The sequence below is a fragment of the Oncorhynchus masou genome, chromosome 32 (genome assembly GCF_036934945.1).
Source record: "Oncorhynchus masou masou isolate Uvic2021 chromosome 32, UVic_Omas_1.1, whole genome shotgun sequence".
Classification (NCBI taxonomy): Eukaryota; Metazoa; Chordata; class Actinopteri; order Salmoniformes; family Salmonidae; genus Oncorhynchus; species Oncorhynchus masou.
Genome location: NC_088243.1, coordinates 37,416,184 through 37,438,989, shown reverse-complemented (window position 1 = coordinate 37,438,989; position 22,806 = coordinate 37,416,184). Strand labels below are relative to the sequence as shown.

The following is a 22,806-nucleotide window of genomic DNA, read 5'->3' as shown; positions in this document are numbered from 1 at the left end:
TCCTTGGTCCTATCACCACAGGATCAGCACCCTGGCCTGACCAGACCCAAACACTTCCCAAACAACCACCTCCACCTATCCATCACCACTGATGTTATCACACTGGGGACAGGCCTGGACTCACACTACTGGAGAACACACACACCAAGAACACTGGGAAACACAGGGAGGGAAAGAAAGAGGAAGAGAGGGAGCGAGAGGGAGGGAGGGAGAGAAAGAGAGGGAGGGAGAGAAGTGGAGAGAAAAGGGTGACAATGAGACAAAGGGAGAGACTGGGAAAGATAAAGGGAAGGAGAGAAGAAGGGAGGGAGATAGAGAGGTTGGTAGAGGCAGTGGTAGGAAGTAATAGAAAGCATGAGGGGGGAGGAGACAGAGGGAGAGATAAAGAGAGGGATGAGGCAGAGGGAGGAGAGGAAATGGGGGTGAACCCTGTCCTTAGCGAGGGTAAAACACAGATAAATAATGTAGGCTCATCTCATCCATGGAGCAGTGTTAGACATCCGAGCCTTCTATAATGGATTCCTGTTAGCAAGAGCCAGATGGAGCCGGAGCAGGGTGTGCATAAGAGAGAGTGTGTGCGTGCATGTCTCTATGTGTATGCGTGTGTCTCTGTGTGTGTGTGTGTGTGTGTGTGTGTGTGTGTGTGTGTGTGTGTGTGTGTGTGTGTGTGTGTGTGTGTGTGTGTGTGTGTGTGTGTGTGTGTGTGTGTGTGTGTGTGTGTGTGTGTGTGTGTGTGTGTGCACCATCTCAGTGCCCGGGGTGAGGGACTCTGGGCTAATAAAAAGAGATGATCCACGCCTCATTTCTGCTCACTTATGTTTTACATTAATAGAAACCAATAATAGGAACCAGTTACCATAAAAGCCTTGGACCGTAAATAACACAAATGGCAAACGCTTCTCATCAAATCTTTCTCACAGCTGGACGAGATGACACGCCGGAATCCAGGGGTACTTAAAGAATTCTTCATCAAGGCTGTTTTAAATGGCGGAGTATTCCCTGGCGGAGGCCTGGTTTGATAGGCTCACTTTAATAGCGGCAGCTTGGGCTGACAGGACCTGCTGATCTGCCTGGATCGGAGGGTCTAAACGTCTTCCAGTGGCCCCGCGAGAGACACGCCGCCATGTTTTAATGATATCATTCTTTTTTAAGGGGAGTTTAAAGAATCATCTCACGGCACCACGCGCCCCCTTTCATCATCCTCACCAGGGGGAGAGCTCCTCCGATAATTTCTATGGCACTTTGTTATCCCCATCTCTGGAGCCTGATTGGACCAGTCAGAGGAAGTGAGTGAACACACCTGTTTCCTCTGAGGCCTGAGACTTTACAGATATACTGCTCTACTAGTAGTAGTACTGTTACTAAGTTCCTTGTAAGTCTTCTATACTAATACTGTTACTACTTCTCTACAAATTTTGCCAGATATCATTTTTGGGGTTCAGAAGTTTGCATATAACAGATTTATCAAATATCTTAACAAGGAAAGTCTATTATACAAACATCAGTATGGCTTCAGAAAATCTCACTCTCCCCTACATGGCTGTTAGGTACTTAATTGACAAAATACAAGAGGCAAATGACCGCAAAGATCATACATGAGATATTTTTGATATATATTAATTTCATAATTCAGACAACAGCTGCGTCACCCATATTCAAGAACAACCCACTCTCAATTCTGAATGACCTATAGAGGCCCTATGATCTGAAACTCATACTCGCCTGATTCTGCCAAGCTCTCCCTGTCGTTGTTTAAAAAGGCACATACTGTCCATCACAGTTCTACACCGCAGTAGCTTGACTGTCTGTTTAGATGTTCTATTCCTTTATCTCCTTTGCGTCTAGTTTTTATTTTATTGTTTGTTTGTCCACACTGCGGAATCTGTGTGATTTTTAAGCCCTTTTGGGCTTTTTCCCCTCTTACACATACTGTTGTTGTTGTTGTTTTTTACTGTTACAAACTGTCCTTCTATTTGTGCAAACAAACTAAACTAGAAAGAATGCTATACTGGTACTAATACCGTTACTAATAAGACTGAAATACTGGTACTAATACTGTTATTATTAGGACTGCTATACTGCTACTAGGTTATTAATACGATTACTATACTGCTACTAAGTTATTAATACAATTACTATACTGCTACTAATAATGTTACTAATAAGACTGAAATACTGGTACTAATACTGTTACTAATAAGACTGATATACTGATACTAAGTTACTAATGCGATTACTATACTGCTACTAAGTTACTAATCCGATTACTATGCTGCTACTAAGTTACTAATCCGATTATTATACTGCTACTAAGTTACTAATCCGATTACTATACTGCTACGATGTTACTAATCCGATTACTGTACTGCTACTAATACTGTTACTAGTAAGACTGATATAGTACTACTAAGTTACTAATACGATTACTATAATGCTACTAAGGTACTAATACGATTACTATACTGCTACTAAGTTACTAATATGATTACTATACTGCTACTGAGTTATCAGTACTAATATACTGCTAGTAAGTTACTAATATGATTACTATACTGCTACAAAGTTAATAATACAATCACTATACTGATACTAATAATGTTACTGCTAAGATTGCTATAACAGTACTGATACGGTTACTGATAAGACTGATATACTGATACTAAAATTGTTACTAATAATACTGATATACTGGTACTAATACTGTTACTAGTAAGAATGATATACTGGTACTAATACTATTACTAGTAAGACTGCTATACTGATAATAATATACTAAAATTATTACTATACTGGTACCAATACTGTTATTCATCTAACTAGTGTTTTGCTCGTTACTGCTATTCTGTTACTATAACGATACTAATAAGACAACTATACTGGTACGATACTTGTTCTATAACGATACTAATAAGACAACTATACTGGTACCATACTGGTACCATACTGGTGCTATAATGGTACTAATAGGTCAACTATACTGGTACTATAATGATACTAATAAGACAACTATACTGGTACTATATACTGGTACTATACCGGTACTATAATGATACTAATAAGACACCTTTACTGAACTATACTGGTACGATACTTGTTCTATAACGATACTAATAAGACAACTATACTGGTACCATACTGGTACCATACTGGTGCTATAATGGTACTAATAGGTCAACTATACTGGTACTATAATGATACTAATAAGACAACTATACGGGTACTATATACTGGTACTATAATGATACTAATAAGACAACTATACTGGCACTATACTGGTACTAATACTGTTACTAGTAAGACTTATATACTGGTACTAATACTGTTACTAGTAAGACTGCTATACTGCTACTAAGTTACTAATGCGATTACTATACTGCTACTAAGTTATTAATACGATTACTATACTGCTACTAATACTGTTACTGCTAAGATTGCTATAACAGTACTGATAATGTTACTAATAAGACTGATATAATGATAATAATATTGTTACTAATAAGACTGATATAATGATAATAATATTGTTACTAATAAGACTGATATACTGCTACTAATACTGTTACTAGTAAGAATGATATACTGGTACTAATACTGTTACTAATAAGAATGATATACTGGTACTAATAATGTTACTAGTAAGACTGATATACTGGTACTAATACTATTAAGACTGCTATACTGATACTAAGATACTAATATGATTACTATACTGGTACCAATACTGTTATTAATCTAACTAGTGTTTTGCTCGTTACTGCTATACTGTTACTATAATGACACTAATAAGACAACTATACTGGTACTATACTTGTACTATAACAATATGAATAAGACAACTATACTGGTACTATACTGGTGCTATAATGATACTAATAAGACAATTATACTGGTACTATACTGGTACTATAATGATACCAACACGACAACTATACTGGTACTATAATGATACTAATAAGACAACTATACTGGTACTATACTGGTACTATAATGATACTACTAAGACAACCTTACTGGAACTGTACTGGTACTATACTTGTAGTATAACAATACGAATAAGACAACTATACTGGTACTATACTGGTGCTATAATGATACTAATAAGACAATTATACGGGTACTTGACTGGTACTATAATGATACTAATAAGACAACTATACTGGTACTATAATGATACTAATAAGACAACCTTACTGGAACTGTACTGGTACTATACTGGTACTATGCTGGTACTAAAAAGACAACTATACTGGTACTATAATGATACTAACAAGACAACTATACTGGTACTATACTAGTACTAATACTGTTACTAGTAAGACTGATATACTGGTACTAATACTGTTACTAGTAAGACTGTTATACTGCTACTAAGTTACTAATACGATTACTATACTGCTACCAAATTACTAATCCGATTACTATACTGCTACTAATAATGTTACTGCTAAGATTGCTACAACAGTACTAATACTGTTACTAATTAGAAGGATATACTGATACTAATACTGTTACTAAAAAGACTGATATACTGGTACTAATACTGTTACTAGTAAGAATGATATACTGGTACTAATACTGTTACTAGTAAGAATGATATACTGGTACTAATACTGTTACTAATAAGAATGATATACTGGTAGTAATACTGTTACTAATAAGAATGATATACTGGTACTAATAATGTTACTAATAAGAATGATATACTGGTACTAATACTGTTACTAATAAGAATGATATACTGGTACTAATAATGTTACTAGTAAGACTGATATATATTGGTACTAATACTGTTACTAGTAAGAATGATATACTGGTACTAATACTGTTACTAATAAGAATGATATACTGGTACTAATAATGTTACTAGTAAGACTGATATACTGGTACTAATACTGTTACTAGTAAGAATGATATACTGGTACTAATAAGAATGATATACTGTTAATAATACTAGTAAGAATGATATACTGGTACTAATAATGTTACTAGTAAGACTGATATACTGGTAATACTAATAATGTTACTAGTAAGACTGATATACTGGTACTAATACTGTTACTAGTAAGAATGATATACTGGTACTAATACTGTTACTAATAAGGATGATATACTGGTACTAATAATGTTACTAGTAAGACTGATATACTGGTACTAATAATGTTACTAGTAAGAATGATATACTGGTACTAATACTGTTACTAATAAGGATGATATACTGGTACTAATAATGTTACTAGTAAGAATGATATACTGGTACTAATAATGTTTCTAGTAAGAATGATATACTGGTACTAATAATGTTACTAGTAAGAATGATATACTGGTACTAATACTGTTACTAGTAAGAATGATATACTGGTACTAATAATGTTACTAGTAAGAATGATATACTGATACTAATAATGTTACTAATAAGAATGATATACTGGTACTAATACTGTTACTAATAAGAATGATATACTGATACTAATAATGTTACTAGTATGAATGATATACTGGTACTAATAATGTTACTAGTAAGAATGATATACTGGTACTAATACTGTTACTAATAAGAATGATATACTGGTACTAATAATGTTACTAGTAAGAATGATATACTGATACTAATAATGTTACTAATAAGAATGATATACTGATACTAATACTGTTACTAATAAGAATGATATACTGGTACTAATACTGTTACTAGTAAGAATGATATACTGGTACTAATACTGTTACTAGTAAGAATGATATACAGGTACTAATAATGTTACTAGTAAGAATGATATACTGATACTAATAATGTTACTAATAAGAATGATATACTGATACTAATACTGTTACTAATAAGAATGATATACTGGTACTAATATTGTTAATAGTAAGAATGATATACTGGTACTAATACTGTTACTAGTAAGAATGATATACTGATACTAATAAGAATGATATACTGGTACTAATAATGTTACTAGTAGGAATGATATACTGGTACTAATAATGTTACTAGTAAGAATGATATACTGATACTAATAATGTTACTAATAAGAATGATATACTGATACTAATACTGTTACTAATAAGAATGATATACTGGTACTAATAATGTTACTAGTATGAATGATATACTGGTACTAATAATGTTACTAGTAAGAATGATATACTGGTACTAATACTGTTACTAATAAGAATGATATACTGGTACTAATAATGTTACTAGTAAGACTGATATACTGGTACTAATACTGTTACTAGTAAGACTGATATACTGGTACTAATACTGTTACTAGTAAGAATGATATACTGGTACTAATAATGTTACTAGTAAGAATGATATACTGATACTAATACTGTTACTAATAAGAATGATATACTGGTACTAATACTGTTACTAGTAAGAATGATATACTGGTACTAATAATGTTACTAGTAAGAATGATATACTGGTACTAATACTGTTACTAGTAAGAATGATATACTGATACTAATACTGTTACTAATAAGAATGATATACTGGTACTAATAATGTTACTAGTAAGAATGATATACTGGTACTAATAATGTTACTAGTAAGACTGATAATACTGGTACTAATAATGTTACTAGTATGAATGATATACTGGTACTAATAATGTTACTAGTAAGAATGATATACTGGTACTAATACTGTTACTAATAAGAATGATATACTGGTACTAATAATGTTACTAGTAAGACTGATATACTGGTACTAATACTGTTACTAGTAAGAATGATATACTGGTACTAATAATGTTACTAGTAAGAATGATATACTGATACTAATAATGTTACTAATAAGACTGATATACTGATACTAATAAGAATGATATACTGGTACTAATAATGTTACTAGTAGGAATGATATACTGGTACTAATAATGTTACTAGTAAGAATGATATACTGATACTAATAAGAATGATATACTGGTACTAATAATGTTACTAGTAGGAATGATATACTGGTACTAATAATGTTACTAGTAAGAATGATATACTGATACTAATAATGTTACTAATAAGAATGATATACTGATACTAATAAGTTACTAATAAGATGATATACTGATACTAATAAGAATGATATACTGGTACTAATAATGTTACTAGTAGGAATGATATACTGGTACTAATAATGTTACTAGTAAGAATGATATACTGATACTAATAATGTTACTAATAAGAATGATATACTGATACTAATACTGTTACTAATAAGACTGATATACTGATACTAATAAGAATGATATACTGGTACTAATAATGTTACTAGTAAGAATGATATACAGGTACTAATAATGTTACTAGTAAGAATGATATACTGATACTAATAATGTTACTAATAAGAATGATATACTGATACTAATAAGAATGATATACTGGTACTAATAATGTTACTAGTAGGAATGATATACTGGTACTAATAATGTTACTAGTAAGAATGATATACTGATACTAATAATGTTACTAATAAGAATGATATACTGATACTAATACTGTTACTAATAAGACTGATATACTGATACTAATAAGAATGATATACTGGTACTAATAATGTTACTAGTAGGAATGATATACTGGTACTAATAATGTTACTAGTAAGAATGATATACTGATACTAATAATGTTACTAATAAGAATGATATACTGATACTAATACTGTTACTAATAAGAATGATATACTGGTACTAATAATGTTACTAGTATGAATGATATACTGGTACTAATAATGTTACTAGTAAGAATGATATACTGGTACTAATACTGTTACTAATAAGAATGATATACTGGTACTAATAATGTTACTAGTAAGACTGATATACTGGTACTAATACTACTAGTTACTAGTAAGACTGATATACTGTGGTTTCTTGCTGGGAATACTGTTACTCCAAAGAAGAATGATATACTGGTACAAATAATGTTACTAGTGGAATGATATCCATCTCATCTGGCCCAGGTCTGAATAAGTTGTTACTAGAAGAATGATATAAGGGAAAGACTGATACTATTAATGTTACTAGTAAGACTGATACACTGGTACTAATACTGTTACTAATAAGACTGATATTCTGATACTAAGACACTAATATGATTACTATACTGGTAACTGTTACTAATATAATCAGTGTTTTGCTCGTTACTGCTATACTGTTACTATAACTGCTATACTGTTACTAATAAGACAACTATACTGGTACTATACTGGTACTATAATGATACTAATAATACAACTATACTGGTACTATACTGGTGCTATAATGATACTAATACAACAACTATACTGGTACTTGACTGGTACTATAATGATACTAATAAGACAACTATACTGGTACTATAATGCTACTAATAAGACAACTATACTGGTACTATACGAATACTAATACGACTACTATACGGGTACTTGACTACTATACTTTTACTAATAACACTACTAGACTGGGAATATAGTGCAATGATATTTCTCTTTCCTTTCATTGCTGAGTATGTCTCACCTGTGGTTTCTTGCTGGGAATGGGAGGCAGGGGCTTGGCTCCAAAGGCACTAGAGACTCCCGGAAAGGAGGGGGATGAGGGGCTGGTGTTACCCAGGAGAGAGGCTCTGTCCCTGGGAATGTTTCTGGGTGGCAGGGGCTTGGTCCTCCGGAGCCTCAGCTCCATCTCATCTGGCCCAGGTCTGAATGGAGAGTTGAATACTCCAGGGCACTGCAGAGGCAGAACATGATAGAGTGAAGGGAAAGACAGGGAATGTACAGTATCGTGTAACCAATGTATTATCTACAAATACAGCATGGGACAATAAACAGGAACTTTTTTTAACACTTTGCCATACACCAGCCATTACTTACGCTTTACAGTAGTTGTACCAATTACACTGGACATATTATGAGGAAAAGAGAGTGATTAAATGTTTTGTAAGAAATGACTGTTTGGTAGTGTGTTAATGCTGAGCAAGAACAAAAGCCTGCACGCACAGTGTCCCTCCGGGATTAGAGTTGGCCACTCCAGCTATAACTCCGACACAGGGCCAATGTAAATTCACACAGACTAAGAACGTATTGTCCAAGCCCTAGCCTCAGACTTGCATCCCTTCAAATAGAGAGATTGGTCACAGACAGACAGACAGGCCGGGAAATAATAATTATTCACATCGGACTGATCCACTGCTCTGCTTTAATTAGGAGACCAAAGCTTTGAGGAGCTCTGCTAGCTAACTACTATATATGCTAATAACTTCCTTTTTTAGGCCAGACTAGGAGTGGGACTGCCTTGGTGCTACTACTGTTGCCTGGCCACTGAAGAGGGACAGGGCCGGGTGGAATGTGTGTGTGTGTGTGTGTGTGTGTCTGTGCTTGCATGTAGCTGCTAGTTCCTGGCCACTGTGGGTAGAGGGACTTGAAGGGTGGTGTAGCATCGTAGCAGGGGGTAACACACTGTGAACCCACCCAGACTGGCCAACGCGCTGCGCTGGGGAAGAGCAATGATGTTGACCCCCTGAACAGGGGAAGTAAATCTATGTCAGAGCGGCCACTTGTGTCCAGCGGAGTGGCTGGCGTTAAGGATGAACTGTGGGAGACCCATCCATTTCCTGGTGACAAGGTCAGACAGTGGAGAGGAAAGGAGTCCCGCAAACATATGCACAGCCCACTACCACCCAGAGACACTTAACATTCTCTCACTCTTCACTCTCATTTTCTTATAGCTATTTCCTTCTACTCTCTCTCTCCCACCGTGTCCACAGCGCAGTGCCACAGAGAGACATTCACTGTTTTTTTTATACTCTTCCACTTTTTTGTTCATCTCTCTTTCCTTCTCCTCTCTCCCGCCATACGCACAGCCCAGCGCCATTCTCTCGTTCACCATCTCTCTCACAATCAGCCTCTTTTAAGCCCCATCTTCAACAGCTTTGGTCAAATGTCACAGTTCCGGTCCTTTTCAAACCCAATGATTCCCGGGCAACGTTTGTCGTGACGCCCGTGTGAACATCCCTTTACCGGAGTGGGGGTGATGATGGAAGCAGGACCGGTAAGTGGACAGGCGGACGGACACAGACGTCAGAATCTGCTGGAAAGATGATGACGACGAAAAGAGTGTACAGGCACCAAGGAAATGACTACCTGGTGGAGACACACCCACTGACACCCACACACACTGACCAGCAACACACTACTTCATCTTCATTATGAGCACACCGGGGTGCCAGGAGAAAGAGCAGCCGTGTAAACCTCCCACTCAGCAGATACCTACAGCCGCCTACAAACACACACACACACACACACACACACACACACACACACACACACACACACACACACACACACACACACACACACACACACACACACACACACACACACACACACACACACACACACACTACTGGACGTGCCCCCTAAATTATACATCCCCTTCTCAATTACTGCCAATGCCACCCCTGCTAAAAGGAACATGAAGGCTTGTCAGTGGCAGTGGCTGTCCGCATGGCTCTCTGAGTCCAGTGTGTGTGTGTGTGTGTACCTGCTTTGTGCTGAGTAGGAAGTGCATCCTCTGAGCCTGGACATTCTTCTCCTGCTCCTCTCTCTCCATGGCCATACGCTCCCTCTCTCTCCTCTGGAACTCTGAAAACTCATCCAGATCCCTCCTACACACACACACACACACACACACACACACACACACACACACACACACACACACACACACACACACACACACACACAGAAAATATTGTTTGCCGTTTGTTTAGTGACCATTTACCCCCTTGAGTGTGTGTGTTTTGTGTGTGTGTGTGCGTGCGCAGATGTGTGTGAGGGTGAGAGACTGAGTACACAGTGATCAGGGATCAGGGAGTTTCTTGCTACAAGTGAATCCCTGATCTCTCCTCTAGCAGGAAACACATGCTTAATGACTCCAATCAGGGCTGAGAGAGAGAGAGAGGGGGGGAGTAAGAGAGAGAAAGAGAGAGAGAGTGAGGGGTAGAGAGAGTAAGAGAAAGAGAGGGAGAGAGAGAGGGAGAGAAAGGGAGGGAGCGAGAGAGATGAAGAGAGAGAGAGAGTGAAGCATTCAGCGTGCCAGGCTGTGGGATGATGAATATATTCCATCAGTATAGCCAGGGCGCTCCATGACATCTGCTATCCGAGCTGTCTAAATGGGACACATTAAAAGCCCATACGCAATCTCATTTTACAATCACACACTGTTACTGTGTGGGGTAATAACTTAAGGGGAATCGGAAACAATTACTAAAACATACACACGCGCGCACGCAAACACAACGCGCAGCGCAGTCAAACAGGCGCACACACAAAACGGACATGACAATGCGCACACACACAGGCGCACACACACACGCGCGCGCAAAAGCACAAAGACATTAGACTAAAAGAAAAGCCCATCCAATTCATCAGAAAGCGAGAGAAAAAAAAAGGTAACCATTGCTCATCAGGCTTTCGTTCCCAAGCTGCTCTCAGTTTTCAATTATGTGCTCACAAAGGAGAATATTCATACCGTCCTAACGTAAGGTTACACACACCGCCGTATTGACATTTAAAAATCACCACCATTTCCCTGTGCGTCGCAGCATTTTCATTCCTCCCTCCACACAAGATTAAATGACAAAATAAATGAAATATGCAGAGTAGCGTGGCCCCCATTTGGTCACCTGGTGAAGGGGAAATTGCTTATTAATGTGAAAAGATGAAGTTGTGGGACAGTCTGTTTCAGGTTTCTCTCCCCTCTCTTTTTCCGCCGTCTCCGGCCACCGGTGTGTGTGTGTGTGTGCGCGCACATCGCTGTATGCTGGTGGCTGTGTCGGTGACCTTTGTCTCCCTATATCCCAGGTTTATTATTAATTGCGGTGTAGTGGACAAAAGCCAAACAGATTTGTAACGGCTGAAGGGACCTCGATCTGTGTCACGGCTGAGCAGGAGAACATACAACCCTCATTACTTCTGATGGTCATGGGGAGGTGGGCGGGGGGGTTGGGAGGAGCACGGGAGCAGCTCAACACGCGTGACCTTTCCGTGTCCTCAACACTCAACTCACACAGGGGAGAAGTTCAGTCAAAGCTGGGCAGAAGTTCGGCGGAACACTTTTCTAGGGGTTGACCTCTCTTTTAGGAAAGTTGTCTCGTGCTCAACTTAAACTGTCGAAGCACATTAACGATAGTTAGCAATTAAGGAAAGCAAAATAAGATAGGAGAGAAATATTACAGTGGTCAGAGTGTACAATAACGTAGTTGTACTAGATGTTCTAGAAATTTGTGATATATTCTTACAAATCTGTCTTTTATGAGAATTTGTACTTGTCTGTTAGACATTGTTAATCTTTGTTTTTGTATGTCTTGTGTACGTGTAGAGACTGTTAAATGTGCTTTAAATAAAGCTTGACGTGATTTGATGAAACAGGGAACATTTTCATTGTAAAATCATATAGGCCTCTTCGTATATGTATATAAATTACAAAGCATATAAACAAAAAACAGGTAATTAAATATAACATATGAGTATACATACAACTAATTTACAAAATACTGCTAACAACATTTAACCTGTTTAAAGGGTCCAATAGGATGTCAAGGACATACGACTTCAATGAAAACATTTCTAAATCAACAGTGTTGGATCCATATTGGAACACAAATCTCCTTTTCATGTTGTACACGTGAACTCAGATCCCAGCAGCTGTTCTGTTGCCCCTGTTGAAACTATGACGATGATGACAGTGTATTACAGGATAAAAGACATGCATATGGCTGCTTTACCTATATTTAAAATCTTGGGGCATAGAGCTGGGTACGGGTAGAGTGGGGTGATGGGGAAATCATAGCCTGGTGCATTGTGGGGTAACGGGGTGGGGTAGCAGGCCGGCCCGTTCGGCCTCCAGGCCAACACCGGAGCAGCTAATTGGCTCTCCTAAATATTTAATGACCGTACAAGCCGATTGGCTGTTTTAATTGTTCCAATTAAATAATTCAATAGCTGGCAGGGAGGGAATATTCAGCAGTCCATTAACTTCCAGTGTCTCACTCGATATATTGACCTCTGACCTCCTAACAGAGCAGGCCTCAACCCTGACCAACCTTTAACCCTACCACGGCAGAGGACACACAACATCATCACCATCAACAGGACAAGTTTACTACAATTCTATACAATTATATAGAATCCCAAAACAGAAGTTAACCAGGTTTGTTTATTCAACAGATTCCCTCCTGTAACAAGAAGAAACAGAGGATTTCCAGGATGAGGTGTCAACTTCAAAAAAAATACCAAACCCCCCAAAAAACTGAAAAAAACCACAAAAAAGTGATGACAACCAAAAGCAATATTTTTTTCATCACTTTCCTTCCTTTAAGCGAGGTACTTCCTAACGAGTCAGTGACTGAACTGGAAAGCAACAGACTTTTCACACGGAGACAAAACCCTCCAATCAAAGCCAGTGTGTACGTGACCTCCTCTACACCCCTGGTGTAGAGTCAGGAAGTGTGTATGAGCTAACTGGAGGACCGGTCCTCCCAGATCTCCTTTCATGGATGTCCTTGAGCCGAGAACCGGGACGCCACACAGAGAGTAAAATCCCTCAGCCTCACCACTCCGAGTCCATAAATTTCCCTCAGCCCGCGATGAGTTAAAAGATTTTGCCACGTTAGAACATTACAGAGAGAATTTATCTGATTATGGCAGTAATAATTACCCAGCTGTTTATTGCAGATAGAATAATAATTCATGCAGGCAACAGGCCGTGGTGGCAATGACACTCCGCATTTAGTAAATATGCAAACGGCTCCCTCCTAATTGCCCAGGCTCGCAGGATGCCCTTATTAAGTAGCACAACTTTAAGTGTCTTCCTGACAAGTGATAAATTGTTGTGTTGCACCAACTCTAGTCGCTTGAATTACAGTGGTGCCCGAGAGGTCCTGACTTCATTAGGCTATGCAGGAGGGGACAGCTCCATGAAGATGGACACGCTAACATGGTGAACCCCGGCCAGGGGGAGAGCGGGAAGGAGGGAGCGAGAGAGAGTGCGTCGGGCGGTGCGGTTAATGAAATGACACAGATGGTTTTGTATGGGGAGATCCGTCAGTGAGGAGCAGGAAGAAAGAGAGAGAGAGAGAGAAAGAGATGGTCCTCCCGTTGGGCCGTCTCCCGTCATTGGCATGCCAGGCCAGTCGGCCTGCACTAAATGGGAGCCATTAGTAAAACTTTGAATAATTTATGCAGCGGACAGACAGAGGGGTGGAGGGATGGTGGGAGGGAGGGAGAGGCGGATTAAAAAACGGACCTTTGCGGGGTGAGTGATCGGGCAGTGTGAGATCCGAGGGGCCCTAGCGAACACAGAAAGGATATTTTAAATAAACGTGGCGCTGCGTTAATTGATCGCGCCCCAGAAGCACTAAATAAACAAGTGATTAACTGGCGAGAGGATGACCTCTCCATGGAAAGGAGCAGCCAGAGAGGAGGGGCTCAATGGCCGTGTGTGTGTGTGTGTGTGTGTGTGTCTCTGGGAATGATAGACAGGAAAACATTGAGATGGCAACATTGTCCTGACTCTCACCGATATCTCCCACATTACCCACAACCATCTCATCCACTCTCATCCACTTCCACCCAGAGCCAGTTTATCACAACACATAGGTTGTTGGGAGGCAGACTATCTGGTCTATGAATCAGATCATATTTGGCCTATGAGTCCAGATAAATACTGGTAAATACCGAGGCTGAATATAGGGGAACAGGCCAAATTGAAATCTCAACGTATTTGGCCATTTTGTGTGTCCTATACCTTAAACGGGGATGCAGGCTTCCAGGTTAAACGTCACAACTGTCACCTACCTGGTGTTTGTGTTACCCTCTCAACACCACAGAACCACTGTGTTTGAGGACTAACAAATGCTCATAAAGATGACAGGTGACGTGTGGGTTGTTGTGCTAGAATCTTACAGAGACGTCATGAAAATGCAAATGTAACCAGGTTCTATCGTACCCATCATGTCCCTGGCTATCCCGCTGCACACATACCAGTATAACCTAGGTCTGCTGTAGCTGTGCAGGTGTCTGAGGTGACACAACTCAGAGGTGACAAACCTCATTACTTCTCACCAGGCCTGCCTACCTCTGGAGGGAGGGGGGAGTCAGTGATCCGACGAGCACTTAACAAATTTACATTTAATTTTAGCTGAAGCCTTAAGATATTTTTACCTCCCCCACGAAAATATATTAGCGACATAAAAAATGTGACTTAAACGTACATTTTTGTAATTTTTTTTTTTTACTGTATAAAATAAACGATGGCATCTTTTTCGGCCCCTGGAGCCTAGCATGTTTTATTAATGACAGAGCTCTCGCTGAAAAAAAATCACAGGCACATTTTTTTCGTTTCGTCACGTCGTTCGCTGGTCACCCAAGGCACTTCTGAATACTTTTTTTTCTCCTTCAGGTTACCGGTACACATGTATAGCGATCATACTCTCCGCCTCTAGATTAATCAGATCAATTCATCTCTGCCCAAGCACCCAGAGTGAATCCCTGTTAGGCATAAAGTCTGCTCCATGTTAACTAATAGGAGTCTCTTGGTGCCACGATGCACATTAACATAACACCCAGACCTTCTCAGACTTTCTTTCACACGACAAAGACTGGCCAATAGGAAGAGTGATGTAGCACTCTGTAAAGAAAACACATCTATTCCAATACCCTACAACTTATCCTCCGAAATAAATATACAAACTGGAATAATGAATACATAATTGGGTATGTACTGAATCGACTGAAAAAGGGATAGAGAACTCACCAGAGACATTTGTATAGTACATAGCTCGACACGGACTATTTATCTCTGTTAATATCTCTGGTATGTTACCTACTATAGACTATAGGCTTCTATCAGTCCTCTTAATGTATAGTACCGAATCTGTTTGTTTTTGCGGGCCAGTCCCTCCATGTATCGCTTGCGTGCGTAGTAGTTATGGCTGTATTTCCTCACGCAGTAACCTCTCCACCTCTGCTGTATCTGTCGGAGAAAAACACAGCAACACACATCTATAGTTAACTTAACAATCCACCAGTTAGATGGGATGGGACCGAACTGACAATTTTAGTGTCAACATCACTACAACGGTTGATCTTCAGAAAAACAGTTTATTTTTTATAAAATACAACTTTATGCAAACTGGACTGGCAACACTTGCTTTAGAGGTCCTTTGTATTTATGTCAGTTTGACTTGACACACACACACACACACACGTACGCATGCACGGTATGGACGCAAACACAACGAGTGTGCCCCTAAGCTGGGGCCAGATCTCTAAACAGAGGGGAGTGGATGTCCTTCACTCTAATTAAAAGATTAAACAATAGCAGGTAGAAGAATTATCAGAAGAGGGGAGCCAGGAGAAAAATAAATAAGACCAAAATGAGAATTGCGATTGATCCGCAGTCAATAGATCATTTTAAATAAAGTAATTGCCCGGCTCGCAACTCAAAGTTCTTGTTGACCTTTTTTTGACTAGTGAAATCAATGATGCATATTGGCCGGGTTAAATCTAATCAAAAGTCTCGGGCCTCTTGTAAACACTGTTTTCTATTAACGTGCTAATACATTAGCCTCCGCTAGAGCGACGATGATAAAGACATCGGAGGAAGAGGAAGAAAAAGAACTAGAATAAAAATTGATTGAAAAGGAAGTGCCACAAGGGGATTCAGAGATGATTGTATCTTTTTTTTCTGGTCAATGAGAGGCGGTGGGTGGATATGTCCTTCACACACACACACACACACACACACACACACACACACACACACACACACACACACACACACACACACACACACACACACACACACACACACACACACACACACACACACACACACACACACACACACTAAGAGACTGAGTTGATCACACACAACATACTCTGCGCTGGTCCAAAGTTTACTACACTTGTGCATGCAGCTTTTTCAGTGGGCCCTTTTAAAAATTGCGTCTACACTCCGATGGGTTGGACACACTACCCATGAAAATGTCACAACATTTTCAATGTAGATGATTCTAAAACAGCATCTCAGTAAACATGATTGTACTACATGTTGGTGTAACCGTCGCTTGTTTCTTCTAGATCCCTCTCATCAGTTGGTGGGCTGGTGATTCACTGCATTGATTCGACCAGGTTTAAACCCGACTTCATCGTGATGTAAGAAGGTGGAGAAGAAAACAACTCAAATATGAGAGTTGCTGATATGGGCAGCAGTGTACAGTACATGTACAGTTTAAATCTTCCCACTTACAAATTCTTACTTTTTTTTTTTTGAAAGAAATGAATATAAATTAAAACCAAAACATTAGGACGAGGCCCTATTTGTTTCATTTGAGGATAACATTTTGTATAATTTGAATGAAATGCTTAGGCCTTTCAAGACCCCCCAGCATTTTACAACAACCATTTTTACAATAATCCTTCCTTTTTTTATTGTGTTTTTATTTGATCAGATTTTGACATCCATTCAGATTCCTGAACATATGACATGTTTTACAGGAGTAGTAAAGCAGGTCTATCCTGCTGCGAAGCTTCTGTTCTCCTCTAAGTGCCGACATGACCTTTAACCTTTGGCCCTGTGACCTCAGGCACTTGGTCAGACCCAGATGGCTGCATGTAACATGAGCCTGACTAAAACACCGGGCCTGGACTTCTTTATGTGTTTGGATAACTGTCTGTCATAAAACCTTTCCTCAAATTTCAGTGGTTTCAGCGAATGTCCAAACAACTCACTGGTAATATGCCCTTGTTCAATAAAGCATAGAATTTTGTGGGGTTATAAAAAAATCTTTAACAATTTCACTTGGGGTGGAAAAGAGCGGCTATATGGAATTGTAAAATATAAGGTTTCAATGTGATATCCACGCATAAAAGTGCCAAAGCATCACTCAAATGCAAAGGCTTTTGATTTATAGGTTGTGTGGTAGGAGTTGTTAAACTGGTCAAATGGGACTTATACGATATGGGCCGTGACAGAAAGATCTGCTCTAGAGGAAAAGCCAGCAGAAAAGTTTTTAAATTAGATATTTGTCACAGCTTAGCTTAAAATGCTAATAATAAGATTAAACATGCTAACTTCTCTCCTGACTGGTTTAGCATAACTGAGTACAACTATTCCATTTAGTTCAACATAAATGCCTGTGCAAAAGGGTATAATATAATTTCAGAGATTTTTCTGCCATTGAAATCCTTGGACCTAAGTGTTTTTTTGGGTCGCCCAAGTTAAACAGTGTTAATTCATTTTCGGGACGGAAAAATGCTTTCAACGTTAACTTAAACGACTGAAACCACATATAAAGTATGTAGAAAAGATAATGGACCTATATATTTTTTAAGAATATAATCTTTGATAAGTAACAATTACCAAGATAAAAGCTCAACAGTCAGGGACAATTGCAAATTCCAAAAAACAATAAATTTAGCCGTATAGATTTTCTTATTATGTTTGAGCAAAATAACACATAATTGCTGGAAATAAGCTTTAAAGCCACAACATTTTCTCTCAGCTGCATGGCAAAATAGAATTGGAGGAAATTTGCTTTAAAACTTCTCAAATTTGTCTCAGCTTAATGGTAGACTCAGCGAAATGACGTTGCCATGGCTCCCATACAGTCACGCAGTATCTGTGGTTGTGCACAAGTTCTCTTCATGCTGTTCACAGGTGGTAAGCAGGGCACCAAAACAGCAGAGAAGTTGAGCCTCGCGCTTCGACGCTCTTAGTTGTTTGCGTAAATTGACCCACTATACCATTTACTTTCTGCATCTACGTCAAAATCGCTGAGTCTACCTTTAGTAGAGAAATGTGTTGAAATGCAGTGAATCGGCTCAAAAATGCTAAAATGTCGCTGCACCGCTAAAATGGAGGTGTCCACAATGTTCTCTATTCAGCAGCGCCGACGGGGCGACCGCGTCCCTTGCCACGCCCACCACCTAAGACCCTTTTTGATCCGGAAAAAGACTAAAATTTAAATAGACTAAAAAACTGTAAAAATCTAACTAAATGTAATTTTGCCCATCCAATGCAAATGAATGCTGATAACATTCCATTAGAATCAATCCCTGTATGGTATATCGGTAGAAGTACCCCCCCACACACACACACACACACACACACACATAGGGACAGAGACACTGGTGGTGAAATGAAGCAGCACTGCAGAACTATTCGTGGGGATCACATTGTGAGACCAGGGGACTCTCCATTTGCTAAAACAGACAGTGTGATATTTACCCTGACGGACATCTCGTGGTAGAAATTCATCTTCATGATAAAATATGCGGCCTGTGAACAAAAGGAGAGACAGTGTTACATCTCTGTCGCCTTATCCAGGCTCTCTGATCTGTCCTGAGCAGCCCGGAGATAAAGAAGTCTTTATACCTTATACATAATAAGTCTCATAGACACCACGGAGAGAGAGAGAGAGAGAGAGAGAGAGGGAGAGAGAGAGACAGAGAGAGAGACAGGAGGGAGGGAGGGAGGGAGGGAGGGAGGGAGGGAGGGAGGGAGGGAGGGAGGGAGGGAGGGAGGGGGAGGGAGGGAGGGAGGGAGTGTGCATGCGTGCACATGCAAGCTTGTGTCTGTGAGTGTGTGTGTGTGTCGAGGGAGAGGGAGGTATAAGTCAGACTTTGTATTGAGGGGACGGGGCTCCTCTCTTAATACATAATGCAGACAAGGCCAAGAAAATGTATGGTAGTCAAGCTGGGAGCTAATGGAGATGTATGATGGTCCAGCGCTCTCCGCTGGGTTTGATAACCAATGACGCTCCAGCCAGGATAGACTAACAAAGGCCAGAATATTCACACGGCTCGCCTCGTTCCGCTGTGCCCAGACCACTGGGGGCACATTGACAGGAGCAAACTTGAGAGAACTATATAAAAGGAATTCATATCTCAAACATGTCTCTTTTTAATAACAACATAAGAAAGAGGGAACGCTCAGGGAGGAAGACAAAGACGTGAAAGACGAGAGGAAGTTTGGCCTAATGCGGAGATGAGAGTTCAGAGGGAAAAATAAGGGTGTTGGTTTTGAGTCATGAACAATAACTCTGCAAAGTCTGAACTCATAAAACATTGTTTTGGTAATTTTGAGAGATTCAATGAGATTCTGTTTTATTTTTCAGATACTGTGTGTGTCTGGTGACATGTCCTTTACCTAACATTAAATCAGGGTTTATCCCCAGATTCCAGCTTGTGAAAGCTTCCCAAATGTGCCTGGCAGTTATGCTTTACCAAACAGTCAATTTAGGAGGTGATAAATAGCTGTTGTGATTTGTTTACAAAACTCAATCCAGAGAAAATTATTTGTGAGAGCAGTGGGGATTGGATTTTGTATCAACAATCTGTTCAATTAAGAAGCAGTTGGAGCTCATCTAAACCCTCCCGCCATCCCTCCCTCTTTACCCTCTTCCTCCCTCGTTTATTCATTCCAGAAGCGATAGAGCCGCAATTCCATACCATATGACTTCGTATTCCTAAGTGCTAATTTCCAAATGTGTAATAGGTGAATTATATTACTTCAGGTCAGAGTTGCGGCTTCTGAATATAGCAATTGAATTTTAATGTATGCTATCATAACATAATCAATATATCCGTAGCATTTCAGCGGCTAACGTACCTTCACCATTTCTCTGAAATGTGCCCTTGCTGTGAATCCTCGCCATATCTTCTGAATAATGGTGGCCTTCCTGTGTAGGTGACTGGGAGAAATGGTCATGAAAACATATGCTTTTACAAGGAAGAAATAGGAAGAGATTAATGTATTGATATAAGACAATATGATATACTATGTACAGTATGTGGAATAATATTTCGACTTGCCGATAATCTGCAGAAAAAAAGGAAAAGGAAAGAAACATGTAAAAATCTGTATTTTGGTTGAGTTGAAAGGTCACGATAAGAGATAGTCCACCCCCCCACCCCCCCTGCACACAGGACAATGCACTGCAACCTTTACTTAAGGCTTTTCAATTATGTCCAGCGATCATGGCTCCCAGAGCAAGCGGACATTTGTATTCATCATCAAACATACTCTAAATACAAGTCTACTGCGATTCCAGCCTCAACGAGGCCATCAATTTCCAAAAGGCCATTTATATGCCCAGAAAATCAATGCTTATAGGGGGATATGGTAACCCGAGAGTTGCACTTAAGAAGCTCAAAATGTGGCTAATTAGCCACTTAACACATTGATCAATTAACTAAAGTAATCTGAATTAACCTGCAGTCTGGAGGTTTGTCAGCTGACCCTGCAAAATGGTGTTAGGGTCACAGTACAAGGCAGAGAGTGGAATAGGCCTTTATTTCCCTCAGCCATTTGCACAGCTCTATAACACCAAGAGGGGGTCATTTCATACTGTAAAGTGATCATTTAGGTTTTGGGGGGTGGAGGTTCTTCTCAGGGTAATGCGGCTGAAGGTCAATTTTTATTTTGGGGTGAAGAAAAGGTGCAGTGTTTTGATAAAGAATACTACAAATTCGGTGTGTATTCATTCTTTTGAAATTGCACGCGTGATAATATGTAAGAGTTCGGGGGATGAAATTAGGAGTCTGTGTTATAATTATTGTTACAATGTCAAAGTTCATTTATGTACTAGGAAAAACCCTTTTGCAACAAAATGAGCTATTTTTATCTCCCACACACATCTCTTACCTGAGGTAGGCCCGCACCTGGGACCCCCTGAACCAACTCTGTATTAGGATGGCTGCTTCGTTCTCTCTCTGTCTGTTCTCCTCGGCTATCCTAGACTCACGCCAACACAGCAAATGCAGAAATTTACGAGCATGCATGGTTCAACCAAGTCAGATGTCTGTTCATCATACTATAAAAGGCATCCGCTGTTGTTGTTGTTGCTGTCAGCAAAGCTGCCTGACTAGCTAGCTACCGGTACAGTAGCTGGCTAATGTAAGCTAGCTACAGTAGCTACCCTCTCAACTTTAAAACAGTTACGCCAGGCACTGTTAGAAATAGTTCACCGTGTTACAGGGTGTTGGTCACAAGTTAAATGTGCATGCTGCAACTGCTGCATGAACGTTACCTGTTTCTGGTGAAATATTCTTCTTTAATTCGTTCGATCTCATTCTGCAACCTGACCAAACTAGCCATGCTCTCTTCGGACCGAGACGCAAGAGTTTACACGTTCCCTTGACAACGAGAGAGACAACCGTGTTTCCTTTTTCGTTTTGCGCGTCTCTACTATGGGGGTGGGAAAGTTATGGGCACTGGGCGATTGTCAAAATGTTTTTCTCTTCTCGACAGAGGCCAACTTGTAAGGTAGTCTGGCAGTTGTTTGGCTGAATAAGCACAGGAAAAAAAAACATTCGTGGACCTGTGTATTACTAGAGGACGCTGTTGTGTGTGCATTTATTTTTCCACCCTTGCAATTTGCTCTGACTTGTAGCCTTTGCCCAGCGAATTGTATCAGATGGGGGAAGTGCATTTGAACGTTATATGAAAATGATAGTTATCTATTATCTGAATATTGCAAGCATTGTGTAGGTTACCTGTGTTTTTGAAATAATATGTTTTATCAATTATATTTACCGCAAGAAAATGAAGGTAAATTGATGGATTATTTACTGTATCTGACTTAAATTACTAACATAATACTATATTATTATTATTATTATATAATACCTATATTTACCTGCTGTGAGAAAGTAACATGTCACATGGCAAAGGAAGGTGTTGGACAACATATTTTAGATGAAGTCGGGTGTTTTACTTAGGTCTACAGCACGGTGATAGCCGTAGGCAGTTCAATTGACAT

The 22,806-nt window shown here is 39.3% G+C and overlaps 1 protein-coding gene across 1 annotated transcript in view; it reads right to left on the bottom strand.

Annotated features, from left to right (window-relative positions):
- spata17 (spermatogenesis associated 17) overlaps positions 1 to 22,167 on the bottom strand; it is a 59,324-nt gene extending 37,157 nt beyond the window's left edge. The window contains exons 1-7 of the mRNA XM_064955656.1: positions 22,075 to 22,167; positions 21,690 to 21,779; positions 20,655 to 20,736; positions 19,272 to 19,322; positions 15,910 to 16,013; positions 10,521 to 10,644; positions 8,499 to 8,708 (exon numbers count right to left, since the gene is read on the bottom strand). Coding sequence (XP_064811728.1) covers positions 8,499 to 8,708; positions 10,521 to 10,644; positions 15,910 to 16,013; positions 19,272 to 19,322; positions 20,655 to 20,736; positions 21,690 to 21,779; positions 22,075 to 22,142 — 729 coding nt within the window. The 5' untranslated portion in view covers positions 22,143 to 22,167. The remainder of the gene's footprint in view (positions 1 to 8,498; positions 8,709 to 10,520; positions 10,645 to 15,909; positions 16,014 to 19,271; positions 19,323 to 20,654; positions 20,737 to 21,689; positions 21,780 to 22,074) is intronic.
- Between the last annotated feature and the right edge of the window lie 639 nt (positions 22,168 to 22,806).